The sequence below is a fragment of the Ogataea angusta genome (genome assembly GCF_019207475.1).
Source record: "Ogataea angusta isolate 61-244 chromosome Unknown 61-244_NODE_9_length_489604_cov_89.567313, whole genome shotgun sequence".
Classification (NCBI taxonomy): Eukaryota; Fungi; Ascomycota; class Pichiomycetes; order Pichiales; family Pichiaceae; genus Ogataea; species Ogataea angusta.
In genome coordinates this window covers 219,999-237,223 of record NW_025065223.1, presented here as the reverse complement: position 1 = coordinate 237,223, position 17,225 = coordinate 219,999, and the positions used below count along the sequence as shown (strand labels likewise).

Sequence of the window (17,225 nt, the reverse complement as noted above, 5' to 3'; positions counted from 1 at the left end):
TAGGAGTGTGTAATTTTATAGTCGTAACTTCATCACATTAGTTTATTCCGAGGAGCTCATCCTTCAGAGTCGGGGAGACAAGGGCACCGTCAACAGAGTGTGTTGTCTTCTTGTATGGATGAGGGTGCTGCGAGTACGAATGGTGGTTTCTATGCAACGTTCCGTGCTTTCTGTTTCCGCTATCTGTGGACCTCGTAGATGCAGATCTTTGCAGGTTGCTTGGGGGATGTGCGGAGTCAAGGTAGGAGTCCTCTCCAAAGTAGGACGAGTACGAGCTGTCGTTGCGCGAAAGGTTCATCGAAGCAGGAATGACCGTCTTGGAGTTGTAGGAATCGGGCGAGGTGGCCAGCATCGATGCTGGGGAATTAAGATCGAAGTCAGACATCATAAATCCGGAACCGGAGCCAGAGGCTTGCGAGCGGCCCAGAAGGCCATTGACGGCTGCAGCTGCTAAGCCCGCCCCAGATTTGAATCCGCTAATATCAAACTGCGCGGGGGTCATCGAGCTGTAGTTATCGAAGGACTCGTTTTCCACAGGAGGCTGGTCTGCGTCCATCATAAGACTCGTAGGCATAGGACTCATCTGGCTGAAAAAATCGTCGCTCTTTTCCTCTTTTATGTCATCGAGACGCGTCGAATTCGTCTGCTGTTCAAACATAAATTCCGTGCTGAAGTCGTTCTGGGGAAGAGGCGAGAACGGATCGTCCGATCTTGGCGTAAGCGAATCTGGCGAGGAATATGGGATGAAGCTCGTGGAGAGCTCCTCCCTCTTGACTGCCGGCTGAGGAACAGTTGACTCCGAAGACTCTTCAAGAGCGCTATCCTGAGACTCGGTCTGCGGGACGCGGCCCTGCAATTGATCGTGGTTCGTCTCGCTGTCAGAATGGTCTACAACGTCCGACTTGTCAACGAGCAGCGAAATGGCCTGGTTGATGGATATTGGAACACCCTCGTCGTACTCGTTGTACGTGATATTTTGCGCAAATTGTTGCAACTCTGCGGTTTTATTGAGCTTCACCATTTCCGAGAGATTTATCAAAGCCTTGTTGACTATGCGCAGTCTCTTTTCGATCAGCTCGACGTAATCATAGGAGTAACTTTTATCCCGGCTCTTTTTACGCTCGGTATAGATACAGATCTTGTTGTCTGCCTGACACTTCTCGCAAGGCTGTTTTCCTGAGCACTTGGTCTTCTTGAGTCTGCACGAGTCGCAAGCCTTGCCGACTCTTTTCTTCTTCTGCTGCTGGGCTTTTCTGTCGCCGTACCGGTCGGGCGACGACAATGTGGACGAGAGAGGCATGGTCAATGGTATCTGTGGAGCGCTGTATGCACTTTTCTGATGGGCTGAAGTGCACTTTGGACCATATTTATGTCTGACTAAAAACCCCTCGGTCGGCTTACATATAATCTACCGAAACCGAGCAGATAAATTAATAATCGGATATAAGCTGCATAACAACGTAAAGGAATCAGAATATATGCGTGTGCGCAAAGTACTACTAATAGTTCTGTTGCCAGAACGATCCATCAGATGATGTGCGGCATTTACAATATGACTAAAGTATGGAGTTCCAGTGGTATCAATAGGCTTGGTATTTTAATTGTCCGAGCACTTAATATGCTTCCCCTTGATTAGCGGAATCATTTTGAGAGGACAGCCGGACCGGACAGAGGACATTTCGCTTGTGCGATCCTCGCTTTGAGTCAAAACCTGTTGCTCTTTTGAGCCTGCAACTTTAGTGGCCTGGCATTTCTCGCCCGATTATGTCTGCAACTTGTACTTTTTTAATTGCCATCTGGACCGTAGCTGGGTCCAGCCATCGGTCGTCGGCTTCTGCATGGAAGTTTCCCGCTCCACCACGGTCAAGTTGCCATCTACTAAAACTCGCAAATTTACTAATCTCGGGCTGTGCTGCTGCTTCTTGACCAAAATCCACTACGCAGATGAATAAACAGAAATTTATTCTACAACCTGATGGGCGCCGCTTCGAACGTGCTGCTGAACATCATAGCGATAGCCATCCAGTTCCCCCTGCTGGTGCTGCACACCCTTGGCCTCGAGAGCGTGCTCGCGTCCTTCCAGTCGCCCTTCAGCAAGCCCGACAACGTTTCGTCAACAGAACCGCGGAACTCTCCCGCAGTCTCTCCTACAAGGAAAGTCAACGGTGATTGTCGCTTCCACGACAGAATTCTCGATGCGGTTGATATCGTGCAGATAGTGCACGCCCATGGATATAAAGTGCACGAACATGTTGTCCAGACCAGAGACGGATATCTGTTATCACTCCACAGAATAATATCGAAGCACGCACCTAAAAACGCGCCAGTGGTGTACATGCATCATGGCCTGCTCACCAACAGTGAGCTATTTGTGCTGGGAGACACCACGTCACGTTGTCTTCCGTTCCGCCTGCTGGAACTGGGCTACGATGTCTGGCTAGGCAATAATCGCGGGAATAAATATTCTCGCAAACATCTTACGTTTTCCTCACGCGATGTCAAGTTTTGGGACTACTCGCTGGACCAGTTTGCCATGTTCGACATTCCAGACACCATAGACTACATCTTGCGCGCTACAGACGAGAAAGACCTCACCTACATCGGCTTCAGTCAGGGCTCTGCGCAGTGTCTGGCTGCGCTATCGCTCGATTTTTCACTCAACTCCAAGATCAAGCAGTTCATAGGGCTGTCGCCTGCAATGATTCCACAAGGGCTCAGCCATCCACTGCTGAAGTTCTTCGTCAACTCTGCGCCAAATCTCATGTACAGACTCTTCGGACGTCGTGCTCTTCTTCCGTCGGTTGTCTTTTGGCAGAAGTTGATGGGCCCGCAGTTGTACCAGACCGTTGTGGACAAGTCTCTAGTGTTTCTGTTCAACTGGAGGTCGCACAATGTCACCGAATCGCAGAAAAAGCTCGGCTACGCGCACATGTTCTCACCTTCGAGCGTGAAAAGCGTGATCCACTGGTTCCAGATCATTAACAGCAAAAGATTTCAGATGTACGACGAAGGAGGAGCTTCCGGATCAAAGCTGGTGTATTTGAGCGGAGCTACCTCGAAAACTAATAGAGTTGCGCCATTCCCCACGCTGACCATCACCACCCCAATGTTGCTAGTTTACGGGATGTCAGATTCGCTTATCGACATCGACAAGACCGTTGACCAACTCTCCTGTCCGGTACAGATTGTGGGTATAGAAAACTACGAGCATATGGATACCCTTTGGGCCTCGGACGTGGAAGACAGAGTCTTCTCACCTGTCATCAAGTTCCTGGCCAGTTACAGATAGACTGCTAATAAGCTATAAATACACTATAATGTTGTGCCAATCCTTGCAGTCGACCCCATACGGATGCACGAAGGCGGGTCCTTAGAAGCTACAAGGAGCTTCAGATGGTCCACTGCACCCAAGATTGACACGTTGTTCTCCAGTACAAGCGTGAAGACCGAAGCCTGGCACCTGTATCCATGATGTCCTGGGTCAGAGCGCTCCCGAAAGAGGCTCAACCTCGAAAGGATGCGATCGGGGTGCCAGCCTGTCTGTGGTTTTGCGTTGGAAAAAAAATTCTTTGAAAATCGCTTTATATACCATCGTTCGGCCGGGTAACCCCTTTCCCGCCTCAACCACAGTTTGCTCTGTGTTGATGATGAGCTGATATGCAGCTACCACAGTATGCAGTGTCAGTTGAGTAGCAATGTTTAACGGCATTATGTCAAATTCATGAAACGCAACACATGTTTTCCTTCTTTCACAATTCCGAGTACGATTGACTCATGAAAAATTAAATTTTAAAAAAAACCCCAGGTTTTTCTGATAAACTGTAAATGATATCATTGAGGGTGCCCAGGACTCTTTGGTCGAGGAAGCTGTTCTCCACGAGCACTGTTTCGCTTTCAAATGTCAAGATTGAGTCGGTGACCCAGTTGAAGCCGCGCCAATTCCCCCAATACGCCCAAAATCCGCACTCCTTTTTCAGAAACCTCGTTTGGCAAGCACCCCCTTCGAATATATTGGTGGTTAAGAAACCGCGGAAAGAGGACGTTTCATTTGCGACAGCTCAGTTCATCTCCCACGTCCACTCTTCCTACCCTAATTGCACCGTAATAGTCACTGAAGAAGTTGCCAAGGAGTTCAACGAAAATCCCGAGGTATTCAATAAATCCGGCGGAAATGTCAAGCACGTTTTGTATACGGGCAAGAGCGAAGAAATTGTCAGCAAGACCGACATGATTGTTTCTCTTGGAGGAGATGGAACCATATTAAGGGGCGTTTCTCTCTTCTCAAATACCCAGGTGCCGCCAATACTTTCGTTCAGCCTGGGAACTTTGGGATTCTTGCTTCCTTTCGATTTCAAAGACTTCAAGGAAGCTTTCAAGCAGGTATTCGAGAGCAGAGCCTTGATGTTACGCAGAGAGAGACTGGAATGTCACATTGTTAAAAAGAGTACAATTACAGATTCGAATCCAAATTCGATGTACAGAAGTGGTTCGGACGAACTATCACAGATGCACGCCATGAACGATATAGTGCTCCATCGCGGGTCGCTGCCAAGTCTTATAAACTTGGACGTTTATGTAAACGGCCACTTCCTCACAACAACCACCGCAGATGGTCTAATTTTTGCTACGCCCACAGGATCAACCGCATATTCTCTTTCTGCTGGTGGGTCCATGGTCCACCCAGTGGTTCCATGCATTCTACTCACCCCCGTGTGTCCCAGGTCTCTTTCTTTTAGACCTTTGATTCTCCCATCTATTTCGCACATCAAGGTAGTCGTCAGAAGCAAGAGTCTGAGCGGACACGAATGCTCGGCAAAGTTGTCGATCGACGGGATGCCTCAGCTGAAACTCACAGCGGGCGACGAGATACACGTTGTTTCAGAGTCGGGCTCCCTATTGGACCCTTCGTGGAACCTCCCGACCTCCATATCACTGAAGAAAAAGACCACGACCGATGAAGCCAAAACTGGTCTTTGGTGTGTCGCGCGTACAAAAGGTGACTGGGTGACAGGCATCAACAACTTGCTGGGATTCAACTCCGGTTTCAAAAGCATAAACGACGTTCATCCATAATATTTTTAATTGTTTTCGTTCACATAGTTTCCGTTTCCGTTCGAGGCGGGCGTTATAGTAGCTTCGTTGGATGCCTCCTTGTGTTCGTTTTTCTCGTCCTGTTCTAGCTCCCGCACCATATCCTCTGCAACCTCATTGTAGTAACTAGCGGGAATGATCGAAGGAGTTGGCTTCTTCTCAGCCTGATTGTAGTCAGTCGAATCCTTTGCTCTAACCGCGTCCTCATCCTTATCATAGAACTCGTTTTCGGGAACAATTCGCTCGTCGTGCGCTTTTTGAGAGCCACCTCTGGTGTCGATGGCTTCCTTAGTGTCCTCCTCAGGATCGTCGTCAAAGTCCACGAGATCCGGCGGAACCTCTTGCATCTGAACCGATGGAGCGTGCTTTGTGTTCTCGAGGTTGGCAAATACTTGAGTGAGAATTCTGTTGAGATACTCCGGAGAGTTGGCATTGTGCATGTTGGATGGTCTCACGTCCAGCTTGTAGTCCGGTCCAAAGTACTCGTAGTAGTCATTGAAGGGCAGTTCAGCGTCTAACAACGTCTCGTTCAGCAAACCGGTCTCGAAAGCCCATGTTCTCGCCACGTTTCTCATCGTATATCCTCCACCACCCACAACCATCGTCGGCACATTGAACGACTTGACAAAATTGACACAGTTGGCGTGTCCGCGCATGGAAAGATTGAAACAGCCAAGCTTGTCCCCGGAAAGCGAGTCTCCACCACACTGGAGAACAACGGCAGAAGGCTGATACCAGTCCATGATTCTCTGGATAACGGGCTCGAAAATCGACTTGTAGGTGGCATCGTCAATACCGTCTCTTAGGGGAATGTTCACAGCGTGGTATTTTCCCTTGCCCACACCAATATCTCTGAGCTCACCCGTACCAGGGAAAAATTCTCCATACTTGTGGAATGAGCAGGTCATCACACGATCCGTGGTGTAGAAAGCTTCCTCAACACCATCACCATGGTGCACATCGATATCAATATACAGCACGCGCGGATGGTATCTGAGCAGCTCGATGATACCCAAGACAATGTCGTTCACATAACAGAAACCCGAGGCCTCGGATTTTTTGGCGTGGTGCAAACCTCCAGCGTAGTTGATGGCAATATCGCACTTTCCTCTATTTAATCTAGCGGCTCCTTCCATCGACCCTCCCCCAGAAATACCGCAGTATTCAAAAAGCCCGTCGAAAACAGGACAGTCGTCTCCAACGTTGAACTTGGCCTGTTCTTTGGCAAACATTTCTAAGTTGTCCGGAGTGGCTCTGGCGAGGAAGTCGATGTATTCGTCGGTGTGAAATTGACACATCTCTTGTTTGGTGGCCGGTTTAGCCCGATAGATCTCCATCTTCTTGTACAATCCGTAGTTCATGATCAATGAGTGCGCCATCCTTATTCTGTGTGGCTTCATTGGGTGTCCAGCACCGTAGGCGTAGTTGCCCACGTCGGAGTCATAAAAGTACGCGACCCGCTTCTTGCTGCTGGTGCCCACTTTCAGCTCGTCAAAAGGTTTTAGCTCAAAGATCATTCTATCGTAAGAGATAAAAAAACACTTACTTTCTACAACTTTAAGGGCAACATGGAAAATGTCGTCTTCGGTGCGAGGTGTACGTACATATTTTTTATTGGGACGCGAAGAGCTGGCTATGCGGGAGGAAGTGCAGACTTGTTGATTTGTTTCTGCAACGACCTGTAGTTTGTAATCTCCTGAGACAGTCTCTCCTGCAACTGGACCTCCTGCTGTAGCTTGCGGTACACCAAGTCGTTCACTTGGAACGTGAGGCCAGATCCGTACTCAGAAGAGGTGCGGATTGGTAGCAGCCACTCCATCCAGGTGGTGCCCATGATGGAGCACCAGTTTTGCTTGTATCCAAGATCAAAGATGTTTCCTATTTCATGCGAGTTGCCGCTCGAGCGATACCCGTGACTTTCGTATGATTCAAGCGTCGTTCTGTTTACTAGTAGCTGGTATATCGTGAACAGCGTGAACACGGAAACACACAGCCACATGACGGCTCCCAGCACAAACACAAACATAGTGTGCAACGAGAACTTATCCAGAGAAACGCTTTGCAGGTAGTAGATCTTGTATAGACAGTATCCTGAGATAAAGGTAGCCAGCCCCGTGTAAAATGACGTATAAATAAGAAATTGAACGAAGAATTTGTGGTTTTTGAACCCGATGCAATCTGCAAACCATGGGCAATGATGGTCCATCCGTAGAACGCATTGTTCGCACGATGAGCAGTGGTGGCATCTGTCAGGCTTCCAAACTTTGCACTTGTTGCAGAAACGGTACCCTCCATCTCTTTTCACCATTACTGTGTTTGACTTGAGAAATTCTGGAGGTTCAAGACGGACGGCAGGATCAGGCTGGAGACAGCAAAGCTCAGAGAATTCTGTGGGCGAGCCTGGACCCACCGCCACGACCAAGTAATATGATATCAGACACAAGGCCTCAAGTAAGGTTATAATGACAAAAATGGCCAATTTGCTCGCTGACCCGTCTATCACACCAAGGACCATTTTGAAGATTATCGCATAGTAGGACCATACAAGTAGTGCCGTGCACACAAACTTGGGGAAGGTCGATGCAATGGTGCAACAGATCCGTGTGACAGTTACCATCGAGTCATAAGCAAAATAGTTTATTTATTTTATTTTTACTTCATTCGCGTAGTAGAATATTTTATGGTAGTCTATACATTCTCGTGCACCTCATAGAACTTCTTGAAAATAAACGCCACTAAGTTGTCCGTATCGAATAAAACGCTCTCATCAAATAATTTGACAGTTTTCTTGTGTTCGTATTGTAGATTGAGGAAATCGTCCATGGTAATCCTTTCATGGCCACTAACACCAAGAGAATTTTTGGAAATATCGAACGTAAACTCTCCCTGACGCTCACAGCTGATGGTGAAATGAATCCGACTCAATGCAAAAGAAGTGAGACTAGTATTGCAGAACTCAATCAGGATATGGTGATCCATCAGATGTTTGGCGGAGTGCTTGTAAGAACCAAATTTAGGAACATATCCTTTTTTCTTCTTGAGCTCTTTCTCGTGGTAATATTGCCTTGAGAAGTACTTGAGTAAGGGTCCCTTTTTCTTGTGCACACTCTGATGCTGCATGCGCATCATCACCCTATCAATTTCCTTGATATAGTCTGAGTAAACCTTCGAGCAAGTTCTCTCTTTCTTCTTTAACTTGGTCAGTGTGTCAATAACTAGCTTGAGCTGGCGCTCTCTCTCCTCCTTTTTCGATTTGTTCATCTTAATGTCATGCGCTATCTCGTTGAGAATTGCCTGGTAGCCGTCTTCACGGCTAATGTATCCATTATTTTCCAGTTCAAGAAGCAGTTCAATGGCACGCTTCTTTAACTGCGGGAACGTTGAATTGTGAATCTTGCGCACTGTTCGTCTCTCCATGCCAAATTCGGGTAGGGCACTGTTGGCCTTCTCTTCCTTGATTATTTCCTTGAATCGGAACTCGTCAAGCGGAGTAATCTCGCTCAGTAGTAAGTCCAGCAGATCGGCACCATCTTGCACTTTGATAATGTATATCAGATATTCCTTCACCTCCAACAAAGCCACCTTAGTACCAACAACTTCGGGATCGGTACTTTCGGCAATTGGTTGCAAATACATCTCAACCAGACTGTTTCTGGTCTCAATCTTGTTGTGATAAGAAGAATACTCTTCAATTTCCATCAGCAAGAAGTGCAAATAATCGTTTTTTTGTGATACCAGGACATCCTGGTGGTCAAAAACTATTTGCAACAGTTCTGAAATGTCGTCCTTCAATAGTTCCAACTTAGGCTTTTGGTTGGAAACCATATCATCATATGCTGATTTCATCTGATACGCTTCTTCGATTGTGCCCACGTCAATGAGGTCTTTGAGAATTTTCCTGACACCTTCCACGAACTCCTCGACAAATGGGTTTAATGGCTGCAAGTACACATTTTCAGTATTGAAAGGTCTCATTAAAACCAACTGGTTTAAGACTTTGGCAACTTGCAAAAGGTTGTCCCCAACTTTTGAAACATGAGACTCATCTTCGACAATGTCATTTATATTAATTCCATAATTCTCCGGCTTGAGTAGTATAGGTAGCACATATGACTTCATGAATATCGAACCCGCAGCGCTGAGATAAAATCTCTCTGATTCTCCTGGATAGAGCTTTTTCATTTGGTCATAGACCCCACGGCAGATTACTCTGATAAACACAGGAGCTTTGTCGACAATATTACCTATTGTTTTCATCACGTCGTAGGATGCTTCTCTTAAATCTGTCAAGTTTTTCACAAATTGTCTTCTAGTGTCATCATCGTCAATTGGATCCATGTTGTCTAAGTCGTCTATCGACTTTAAAGTCATGCGACCTTCAAGCTCATCACGCTCAATGATGTCTTTATAAATGGCTGCAGGATCAGGTTCGTAAGATGCGTCTTCGTCTGTAATCACTTTCCAAACACAGTCGGCCAATATACTCTTTGCTAATGCTCTTTGCTGAGGTAAATTGACATAAGTCATGAGGAGAGACTCCCAACTTTTCGTGCTTCTGTTTGTCACCGTTTGTCTGGATTTGATGTAGTTTTTCAGCCGTGCAATAGAGCCCAGTTGCTCGAAGCACTCATTCGAGGCAAACAATATCAATTGCATGAGAAGAAATTCTTCACGCTTAGGAGCGGTTGATGCCGGTGCGGAAAAGTTGCTAAAGTTGAAACATTTCAATATCCAGCCTTCAATGGAGCCACTGCTCAAATCTAAAGTAATGGACTCATTGTCGACTAAAGTCAACAGATGGCCCAAGTAACATGGCTTCGTCTGCAGCAGATAGAAAAATTTCTCATACAACCTGGTCAGAGTTCTGATTGGCTTAATCAAGAGCTGCTCAGGGTTTGCTCCTAAGCTCTTACTAAGACTTTCGTTGAGGTTGTTGGAATAACCAGTCAAGTTCATGTTTTCATCTTTGAACTTGAGAAGCTCATCCAGAGAAACATTGTTCTTCTTAAGAAGCTGAATCTTGGCACCTAGCTGACTAAGATCCAGCTCCCATTGCTCAATTCTTCTTGTCTCTTTTGCAATTTCATCCTTGTATTTCTGAATCTTTTTTTCGTCCTCGAGTTCAGAGCCAGGGCCGTCAAGCAAGTTGATGAAATTCTTTATAGCTTTCAAAGGAGGGTTTTTCTCATAGATCAAGGATTTATAATCGTGCTTAGTGCGAGCAGCACGGAACCAGTTTTGAAGTTTGATAATCTTTTCAAGATTTTCGGGTTTTCTAAACCAGTCTTCTCTATCCCTTATACGTTTTCGCTGTAGGTAACCCCTGATGTCAGACTGAAGACCTATGATTGATTCCTCGGCATCCTGTAAGTCATCCTGAAGAATCTCAATATAGAACCTCTGTAAGACACCTCTAAATATTGTTTGTAGTTGTTTCACAGCAGATGCTTGTTTGTAAAGTTGTTTATGTTTGTGCGCAATATCTTCCCTAACCAGTTTGCCCCTGCAAATGGCTAGCAACTCATTAAGCCTGTAATCTTTTTCAAGGTAATGGATGGACAGGTGTTCTTGGCAAGAAACACTAATAGGAATACCTCTTCTTGGAGCCTTTCGTGTTCGATGAGCAAGTTTGTGCTGTAGATATTTTTTGTGCTCCCTTATCAACTTTCCCCTGATACAGGCTTGTAATTTGATAATCGCACTTGTTTGTCCAAGAAGCGCTTTTCTATCAGCGAATTTCTTTTCTCTTGCAAATCCGCCTCTGATGAAGCTTTGTAGCTGAACAATCGAACTTTCATTTTTTAACAGTTTGGACCGTGTTGCCGAGTATTTATCCTCCCGTTTGGCATTTTTCAGAATGGCCTGAAGCACAGAAAGGGATCTCGAATTTGCCATGAGTGACTGGTGAGTGGTGGCCTTTTTGGATCTAACCAGTGACCCTCTGATAAGAGACTGGAATCTGATGATATCCGGCGTGAACACCTTGAGCATGAACTTGTTTACAAACAATTCGTAGCGCAGAAGTGTTCCTCGTGCAATAGCTTGCAGCTGGATGAGCTCAGCAACATAAGTGTGCTCACTTGCTGGCTTCAGGCTTAAACCATTGTCATGATCGATCATGGAAGTGTATTTGGCGTGAATCTCCTCGATGTCAACATCAAAATCGTCTTGGTTGTGTTTTTCTTTAAATAAGTGTCTAGCTTGCGCAGTCTCCTCTATAACTAAGGTTGTGTCCAATGGTTCTACAGTGTTGACTAAGGCAGTATCCAGCTTGGTCTCTATCTGTGGCTTGTCTTCTTCCTTAGATTCCCTCGTCGTAATCAAGCTGTCTCCAAGGTTGACTCGGACCCCATCATCAATGTTCTTGAAATTCGGTAATTTGAGACCTCTTATTTTGATTTGAATCTTCTTGATGTCAGAGTCCTTTATATCATATTTTTCTAAGCGTTTCAATTGAGGCGCCTTCTTCGTAGCTGACATCATATAGCTCAGTGCGTGCAAGCAGAAAATGACTTTAGGTATGTTTTTGGTCTCGAACAAATCCGCTGTCTCAAAAATGAACATCTCGGGAAGCTGTATGCTTCTGAGGAACTCGAGGAACACGACAATGTTCTCAGTAAATTTGAAGTACAGACCGCTTTTGTTTTTGTAGTTTGTACCTGACGGGTTGTTTTCTCCGTAGTAGATGTTCTTGACTTTAGAGTAGCCAAACTTTTGAGCGAGTTTTGCAACCAGAATTCCGTTCCTCAAATACTCCTGAAACTCGGCAATTGAGTCGTTTTGCAAATCAATCTTGACGTCCAAGCACTCTTCAATCCATATCTTGATTTCTGCAACACGACACAAAAATTCGTACGCCTGAAGTGACTTTCTATCATGATCCATCCAGGACCCAGACTTGATAGGCTCTTCCTCGACCTGCGATGGTAGGTCAGCACCTACTGGTGTTGATTGAAATTTCTTGGAGACCGACTCAACACGCGAAGTCTTGCGCAACTTGTTCTCGATTGTCCTCAGCTTGTTCAGGTTTTTCAGTGATGGAGAGTTAGATATCGCACTACTAATTTGGCCCATAGTCTTGATCTCGCTCCTGGTGGGTTTATGCAGTGGCTCAGGCCTAGGTTGATTAGAATTAAATGGAGCAGGAATGGGTATAAAGTTTGAGGCGTTGTTCTCAATGGTATCTTGTTCTTTTTGTTTGATCAGTCTCTTCACAGGGGAGTCATTCTCTAAAAACGTTGTTTTCTGGGGAGATTTGAAGGGGTTCTCGTTTTCTTTGAGATTGGCAGTAGTAGCTCTTTTGGTTGGAGAGCTAGGAGTGCTGCTGCTATATGAGTTTGTTGGTTTCAGAGGTGACAAGTGGGGCATGCTTATTGCCTCCAAGTACTGGGAAGCCAGATTTTTCTTGCCATCCTTCCGAACAGACGTGCTCATCGACATGGCTGAAAGAAAAACGTCTTGGATTAATTGTAAACACACAACTTATTGTAAACAAAAACACGAGGTCTCAGGTGTATGTGTAATTTTTGGTGCAGGGATGTTTTCGATTTGGGAGAGAGATAGAGGCTTGAATAAGCGAGATCAGATCTACTGAGTTGACGCCGATAGGGGGAATAACATGAATGAGACGCATTCATTCTATTCGGTCTCTAATCCCTTTTAAGGAGAAAAGCTGCGTTTATTGATTTTGAGAAGCGGTCCATTAAAGCTTCATGAAGGCGCTCTTAACAAGATACCTCTAGTAGTTCATCAGCAGGAATCTAGAACAGATCATAGTGTTATCAGGACGTTGTGGCTCCCAAAACCTAGTCTCGAATATTCTCCTTGGGTCGATCGACCCTAAAAAATATATTTTTTATTTTATCGTGGAACTTTCTAGACGAAAAACTTGGTCGACTTTGGAAAGAAAGGATATTGCAATGAGCAGCATATTTAAAGAAGCCTCTCGCCCCCAAGTAGGATCGGGTTTTTTTTCTTGAAATTTTGGAAACTACAATAAGACATCATGTCGAACAAAACTGAATCATATGAGTTCCAGGCTGAGATCTCTCAGTTGATGTCCTTGTTCATTAACACTGTGTATTCGAACAAGGAGATCTTCCTTAGAGAGTTGATCTCGAACGCCTCGGATGCGCTGGACAAGATCAGATACCAGGCCCTCTCTGATCCATCTGTGCTCGAGACTGAGCCAGAGCTGTTCATCAGAATCACTCCAAAGCCAGAACAAAAGATCCTTGAGATCAGAGATTCCGGTATTGGTATGACCAAAGCTGAATTGGTCAAGAACCTTGGTACCATCGCCAAGTCCGGCACCAAGGCTTTCATGGAGGCCCTCTCCGCAGGTGCTGATGTGTCCATGATTGGACAATTCGGTGTTGGTTTCTACTCGCTATTCTTGGTTGCCGACCGCGTTCAGGTGATCTCGAAGAACAACGACGACGAGCAATACATTTGGGAATCCAACGCTGGTGGAAAGTTCACTGTTACTCTTGACGAGGAGAACGAGAGAATCGGCAGAGGTTCCATTATCAGACTGTTCCTGAAGGATGACCAACTCGAGTACCTTGAGGAGAAGAGAATCAAGGAGGTTGTGAAGAGACATTCTGAGTTTGTTTCTTACCCAATCCAGTTGGTTGTTACCAAGGAGGTCGAGAAGGAGGTTCCAGAAGAAGAAGAGAAGAAAGACGAGGAGTCTAAAGACGAAGAGTCCAAGGAGGCTAAGGTCGAAGAAGTCAAGGACGAAGAGGAGAAGAAGGAGCCAAAGAAAGTCAAGGAGCTTGTCACTGAGACCGAGGAGCTCAACAAGACCAAGCCATTGTGGACCAGAAACCCATCCGAAGTCACACAGGAAGAGTACAACGCTTTTTACAAGTCGATCTCCAACGACTGGGAAGACCCATTGGCTGTCAAGCACTTCTCTGTTGAAGGTCAATTGGAGTTCAAGGCTATTCTGTTCATTCCAAAGAGAGCTCCATTCGACTTGTTCGAGTCCAAGAAGAAGAAGAACAACATCAAACTTTACGTTAGAAGAGTGTTTATCACTGATGAAGCTGAGGAGCTTATTCCAGAGTGGCTCTCTTTCGTCAAGGGTGTTGTTGACTCTGAGGATCTGCCATTGAACTTGTCCAGAGAGATGTTGCAACAGAACAAGATCTTGAAGGTCATCAGAAAGAACATTGTCAAGAAACTCATTGAGACCTTCAATGAAATCGCCGAGGACCAGGAGCAATTCGACAAGTTCTACACCGCCTTCTCGAAGAACATCAAGTTGGGTATTCACGAGGACCAACAAAACAGAGGAGCTCTGGCCAAACTGTTGAGATTCAACTCTACTAAGTCAACTGATGAGCTGACTTCTCTGTCTGACTACGTCACCAGAATGCCAGAACACCAAAAGAACATCTACTACATCACCGGTGAGTCTATCAAGGCTGTTGAGAACTCTCCATTCCTGGACGCTCTGAAAGCCAAGAACTTTGAAGTGCTGTTCTTGGTCGACCCAATTGACGAGTACGCCATGACCCAGCTGAAGGAGTTCGAAGACAAGAAGCTGGTGGATATCACCAAGGACTTCGAGCTTGAGGAGTCTGAGGAGGAGAAGAAGGAGAGAGAGGAGATCACCAAGGCATACGAACCATTGACCAAGACTCTGAAGGACATCCTGGGAGACCAAGTGGAGAAGGTTGTTGTTTCCTTCAAGCTTGTCGACTCGCCAGCTGCTATCAGAACCGGACAATTCGGATGGTCTGCTAACATGGAGAGAATCATGAAGGCACAAGCCTTGAGAGACACCTCTATGTCTGCTTACATGGCTTCGAAGAAGATCTTTGAGATTTCTCCAAAGTCTCCTATCATCAAGGCTTTGAAGGCAAAGGTTGAGGAAAGCGGTCCGGAGGACAAGGTTGTCAAGAACTTGACCACCCTGTTGTTTGACACTGCTCTGTTGACTTCTGGATTCTCTCTGGACGAGCCAACCTCGTTCGCCAAGAGAATCAACTCTTTGATTGCCATTGGTCTCAACATCGACGAGGAGGCTGAGGCTCCTGCTGAACAGGCTACCGAAGCGCCATCTGAAGAGGCTGTTGCTGATTCCGCTATGGAGGAAGTTGATTAATTCACATGATCGATTTTTAACGGTGTGTTAATAATAGCTAATGGAAATGTAGATACATTGAAATATTATTTAAAGTACGTAATAGTACGGTTTTCCGCGTATTTTTATTTTTCTCGCTATTTAGCAAATTCGTGCAGGAAGGCTTTTTGATTGTCAATTGTTGCCGGAGGTTTTATAAATTCAATACTATTTGGTTTCACTGGGCACTACTGGAGTTTGATGCCACACCCGGTTGACCGTCTAATTCAATTCTATAACAGACGTTTTGCCAGCATACCTCGTACGCCACCGCCACAAAGACATTCCAAAGGACCCTTACTGTATTTTTTATTATTCAGCATCGGGCTATACGTACTATATCCTACTATATTCCCTTCTCACCAGTCCAACATGTTTTCGAAAAGACCAGATAAGCTCACTACAGGGCTCATTAACATGACCACTGACTGTTTTGCCAATGTTTGTTTGCAGGCTCTCGCTTCTCTTCCGGGGCTCAATGAGTATTTGAATGCGATGACTGAGTTTAGAAACTCTCTCATTGAGCAACGCGCCAAGCTGCCCCCGTATGAACTTCACCAAGCACTCATTCATCTTCTGTCCAAACTCCAAGAGACCGTTTACCGGCCCCGTGTGTTATCAGTGTGGGAATTCTTGCATGTTATTGAGAAAATCTACAACAGTAAGATATCTGTCAGCCAACACGACGCGCACGAGCTTCTGCAGCTGATTTTGGAGACTCTGGAGAGAGAGCATGTTCAGCTAAGAAAAACGGCTCCCAACGTTCCCGAGTTCCCGTTTAAGGGCGAGGTTTCCTCGCAGCTGCGTTGCATGAGATGCGGCAAGAAGAGCTCGACCAATTACAATCCGATGATGATTCTGTCTCTTCCAGTTCCACAGGAGTCGTCTATTGACTTGGAGAGCATGCTGAGAGGCAGCGAGAGTGACATTATTGATGACTACTCCTGCACGAGGTGCAAAATAAACTATATCCTCAGCACTGCCAAGCAGAACAGCCCTATGTTGAACAAACTCAAGAGAAAACTCAATGACGACCTGCTGATAAACGACGACCTGGAGCCTGAACTGGACGAATTTGTGCAGAGTTACGAGGGCATCAAGTCCGCCGACGTGAAGTCGACGGTGCACAAGGAAACCTCGATCATTCTTCCTCCAAAGCTGCTGGCTGTCCATCTTTCGAGATCCATCTATGATACGCAGGCTAGACGCAACCAATGCAATGTGGAGTTCAAGGAGTTCCTGAAGCTGAACGTGGATACTGCCGAGATGGAGAAGTTCAAGAACGTGGACCAGGACCAATACGATGCGACCGAGGAGGAGCCTTCGCAGCTCACGAGGGCAATCTCGTCGATCCTGGAGGAGAAACCTGGCACCGAATTCCTGGAGGACTCAGAAGTGCATTCCGATGGACAAGACGAGAACCCAGACAACCAAGACGACGACGATGACGAGGAGCTGGAGGACGACGACGACGACGACTTGGCTGCCAAGATGGAGGACCACCATATCAGTTTGGACCCGGACGACGGAATCAAGACTATCACCTATAAGTTGAACGCTGTGGTGCGGCACCAGGGATCTCATTCGCTCGGACACTACGAGTGCTACCGGCGAAAACCTGTGTTTTACAAGAACACCGTGACGGGCGAGTACTACCAGAAGTTCCCAAAGCTTGAGGGCGTGGAAGAGGACGCGAAGGACAACGAGGAGGAGCCCGTCACAGACATGAAGAGACAGAGTTCAATGTCGAGACTACGCTCGAGGGTGTCGTCGTTGGTGGGAGGCACCAGACCTAGGTCGCCGTCGGTGTTCGAGAACGCGCAGCCTGTGATTGCGCGCGACAAGAAGCTTGCCAGCTCGGTGAAAAACCCGTTCTGGCGCATCAACGACTCCAAGATTACCGAGTGTTCTTTGTCAGACGTTATGGACGACTCTCGGGCTGTGTACATGTTATTTTACGAGAGGATCGACTGAATAGAATAGTTGCAAATTTAGTTACCTA

The 17,225-nt window shown here is 46.2% G+C and overlaps 9 protein-coding genes across 9 annotated transcripts; 4 read left to right on the top strand and 5 right to left on the bottom strand.

Moving 5' to 3' along the window:
* Positions 1-37: 37 nt before the first annotated feature.
* KL928_004303 (uncharacterized protein) lies at positions 38-1,300 on the bottom strand (the record flags this gene model as incomplete). Its single annotated transcript, XM_043204987.1, has 1 exon — positions 38-1,300. One exon carries the CDS (start codon positions 1,298-1,300, stop codon positions 38-40), a length of 1,263 nt encoding a protein of 420 aa, XP_043058370.1.
* A 675-nt stretch (positions 1,301-1,975) lies between these two features.
* On the top strand, positions 1,976-3,289 carry KL928_004302 (uncharacterized protein; the record flags this gene model as incomplete). Its single annotated transcript, XM_043204986.1, has 1 exon — positions 1,976-3,289. One exon carries the CDS (start codon positions 1,976-1,978, stop codon positions 3,287-3,289), a length of 1,314 nt encoding a protein of 437 aa, XP_043058369.1.
* A 23-nt stretch (positions 3,290-3,312) lies between these two features.
* On the bottom strand, positions 3,313-3,709 carry KL928_004301 (uncharacterized protein; the record flags this gene model as incomplete). Its single annotated transcript, XM_043204985.1, has 2 exons — positions 3,313-3,502; positions 3,609-3,709. The coding sequence occupies 2 exons, from the start codon at positions 3,707-3,709 to the stop codon at positions 3,313-3,315; spliced, it is 291 nt and encodes a 96-aa protein (XP_043058368.1).
* A 116-nt stretch (positions 3,710-3,825) lies between these two features.
* Positions 3,826-5,073, top strand: KL928_004300 (uncharacterized protein; the record flags this gene model as incomplete). The annotated part of the gene is made up of 1 exon (XM_043204984.1): positions 3,826-5,073. One exon carries the CDS (start codon positions 3,826-3,828, stop codon positions 5,071-5,073), a length of 1,248 nt encoding a protein of 415 aa, XP_043058367.1.
* Positions 5,074-5,078: 5 nt separating this feature from the next.
* KL928_004299 (uncharacterized protein) lies at positions 5,079-6,608 on the bottom strand (the record flags this gene model as incomplete). Its single annotated transcript, XM_043204981.1, has 1 exon — positions 5,079-6,608. One exon carries the CDS (start codon positions 6,606-6,608, stop codon positions 5,079-5,081), a length of 1,530 nt encoding a protein of 509 aa, XP_043058366.1.
* Positions 6,609-6,724: 116 nt separating this feature from the next.
* Positions 6,725-7,606, bottom strand: KL928_004298 (uncharacterized protein; the record flags this gene model as incomplete). Its single annotated transcript, XM_043204980.1, has 1 exon — positions 6,725-7,606. One exon carries the CDS (start codon positions 7,604-7,606, stop codon positions 6,725-6,727), a length of 882 nt encoding a protein of 293 aa, XP_043058365.1.
* A 173-nt stretch (positions 7,607-7,779) lies between these two features.
* On the bottom strand, positions 7,780-12,531 carry KL928_004297 (uncharacterized protein; the record flags this gene model as incomplete). Its single annotated transcript, XM_043204979.1, has 1 exon — positions 7,780-12,531. The coding sequence occupies one exon, from the start codon at positions 12,529-12,531 to the stop codon at positions 7,780-7,782; it is 4,752 nt and encodes a 1,583-aa protein (XP_043058364.1).
* A 565-nt stretch (positions 12,532-13,096) lies between these two features.
* Positions 13,097-15,205, top strand: KL928_004296 (uncharacterized protein; the record flags this gene model as incomplete). The annotated part of the gene is made up of 1 exon (XM_043204978.1): positions 13,097-15,205. The coding sequence occupies one exon, from the start codon at positions 13,097-13,099 to the stop codon at positions 15,203-15,205; it is 2,109 nt and encodes a 702-aa protein (XP_043058363.1).
* A 390-nt stretch (positions 15,206-15,595) lies between these two features.
* On the top strand, positions 15,596-17,197 carry KL928_004295 (uncharacterized protein; the record flags this gene model as incomplete). Its single annotated transcript, XM_043204977.1, has 1 exon — positions 15,596-17,197. The coding sequence occupies one exon, from the start codon at positions 15,596-15,598 to the stop codon at positions 17,195-17,197; it is 1,602 nt and encodes a 533-aa protein (XP_043058362.1).
* Positions 17,198-17,225: the final 28 nt, after the last annotated feature.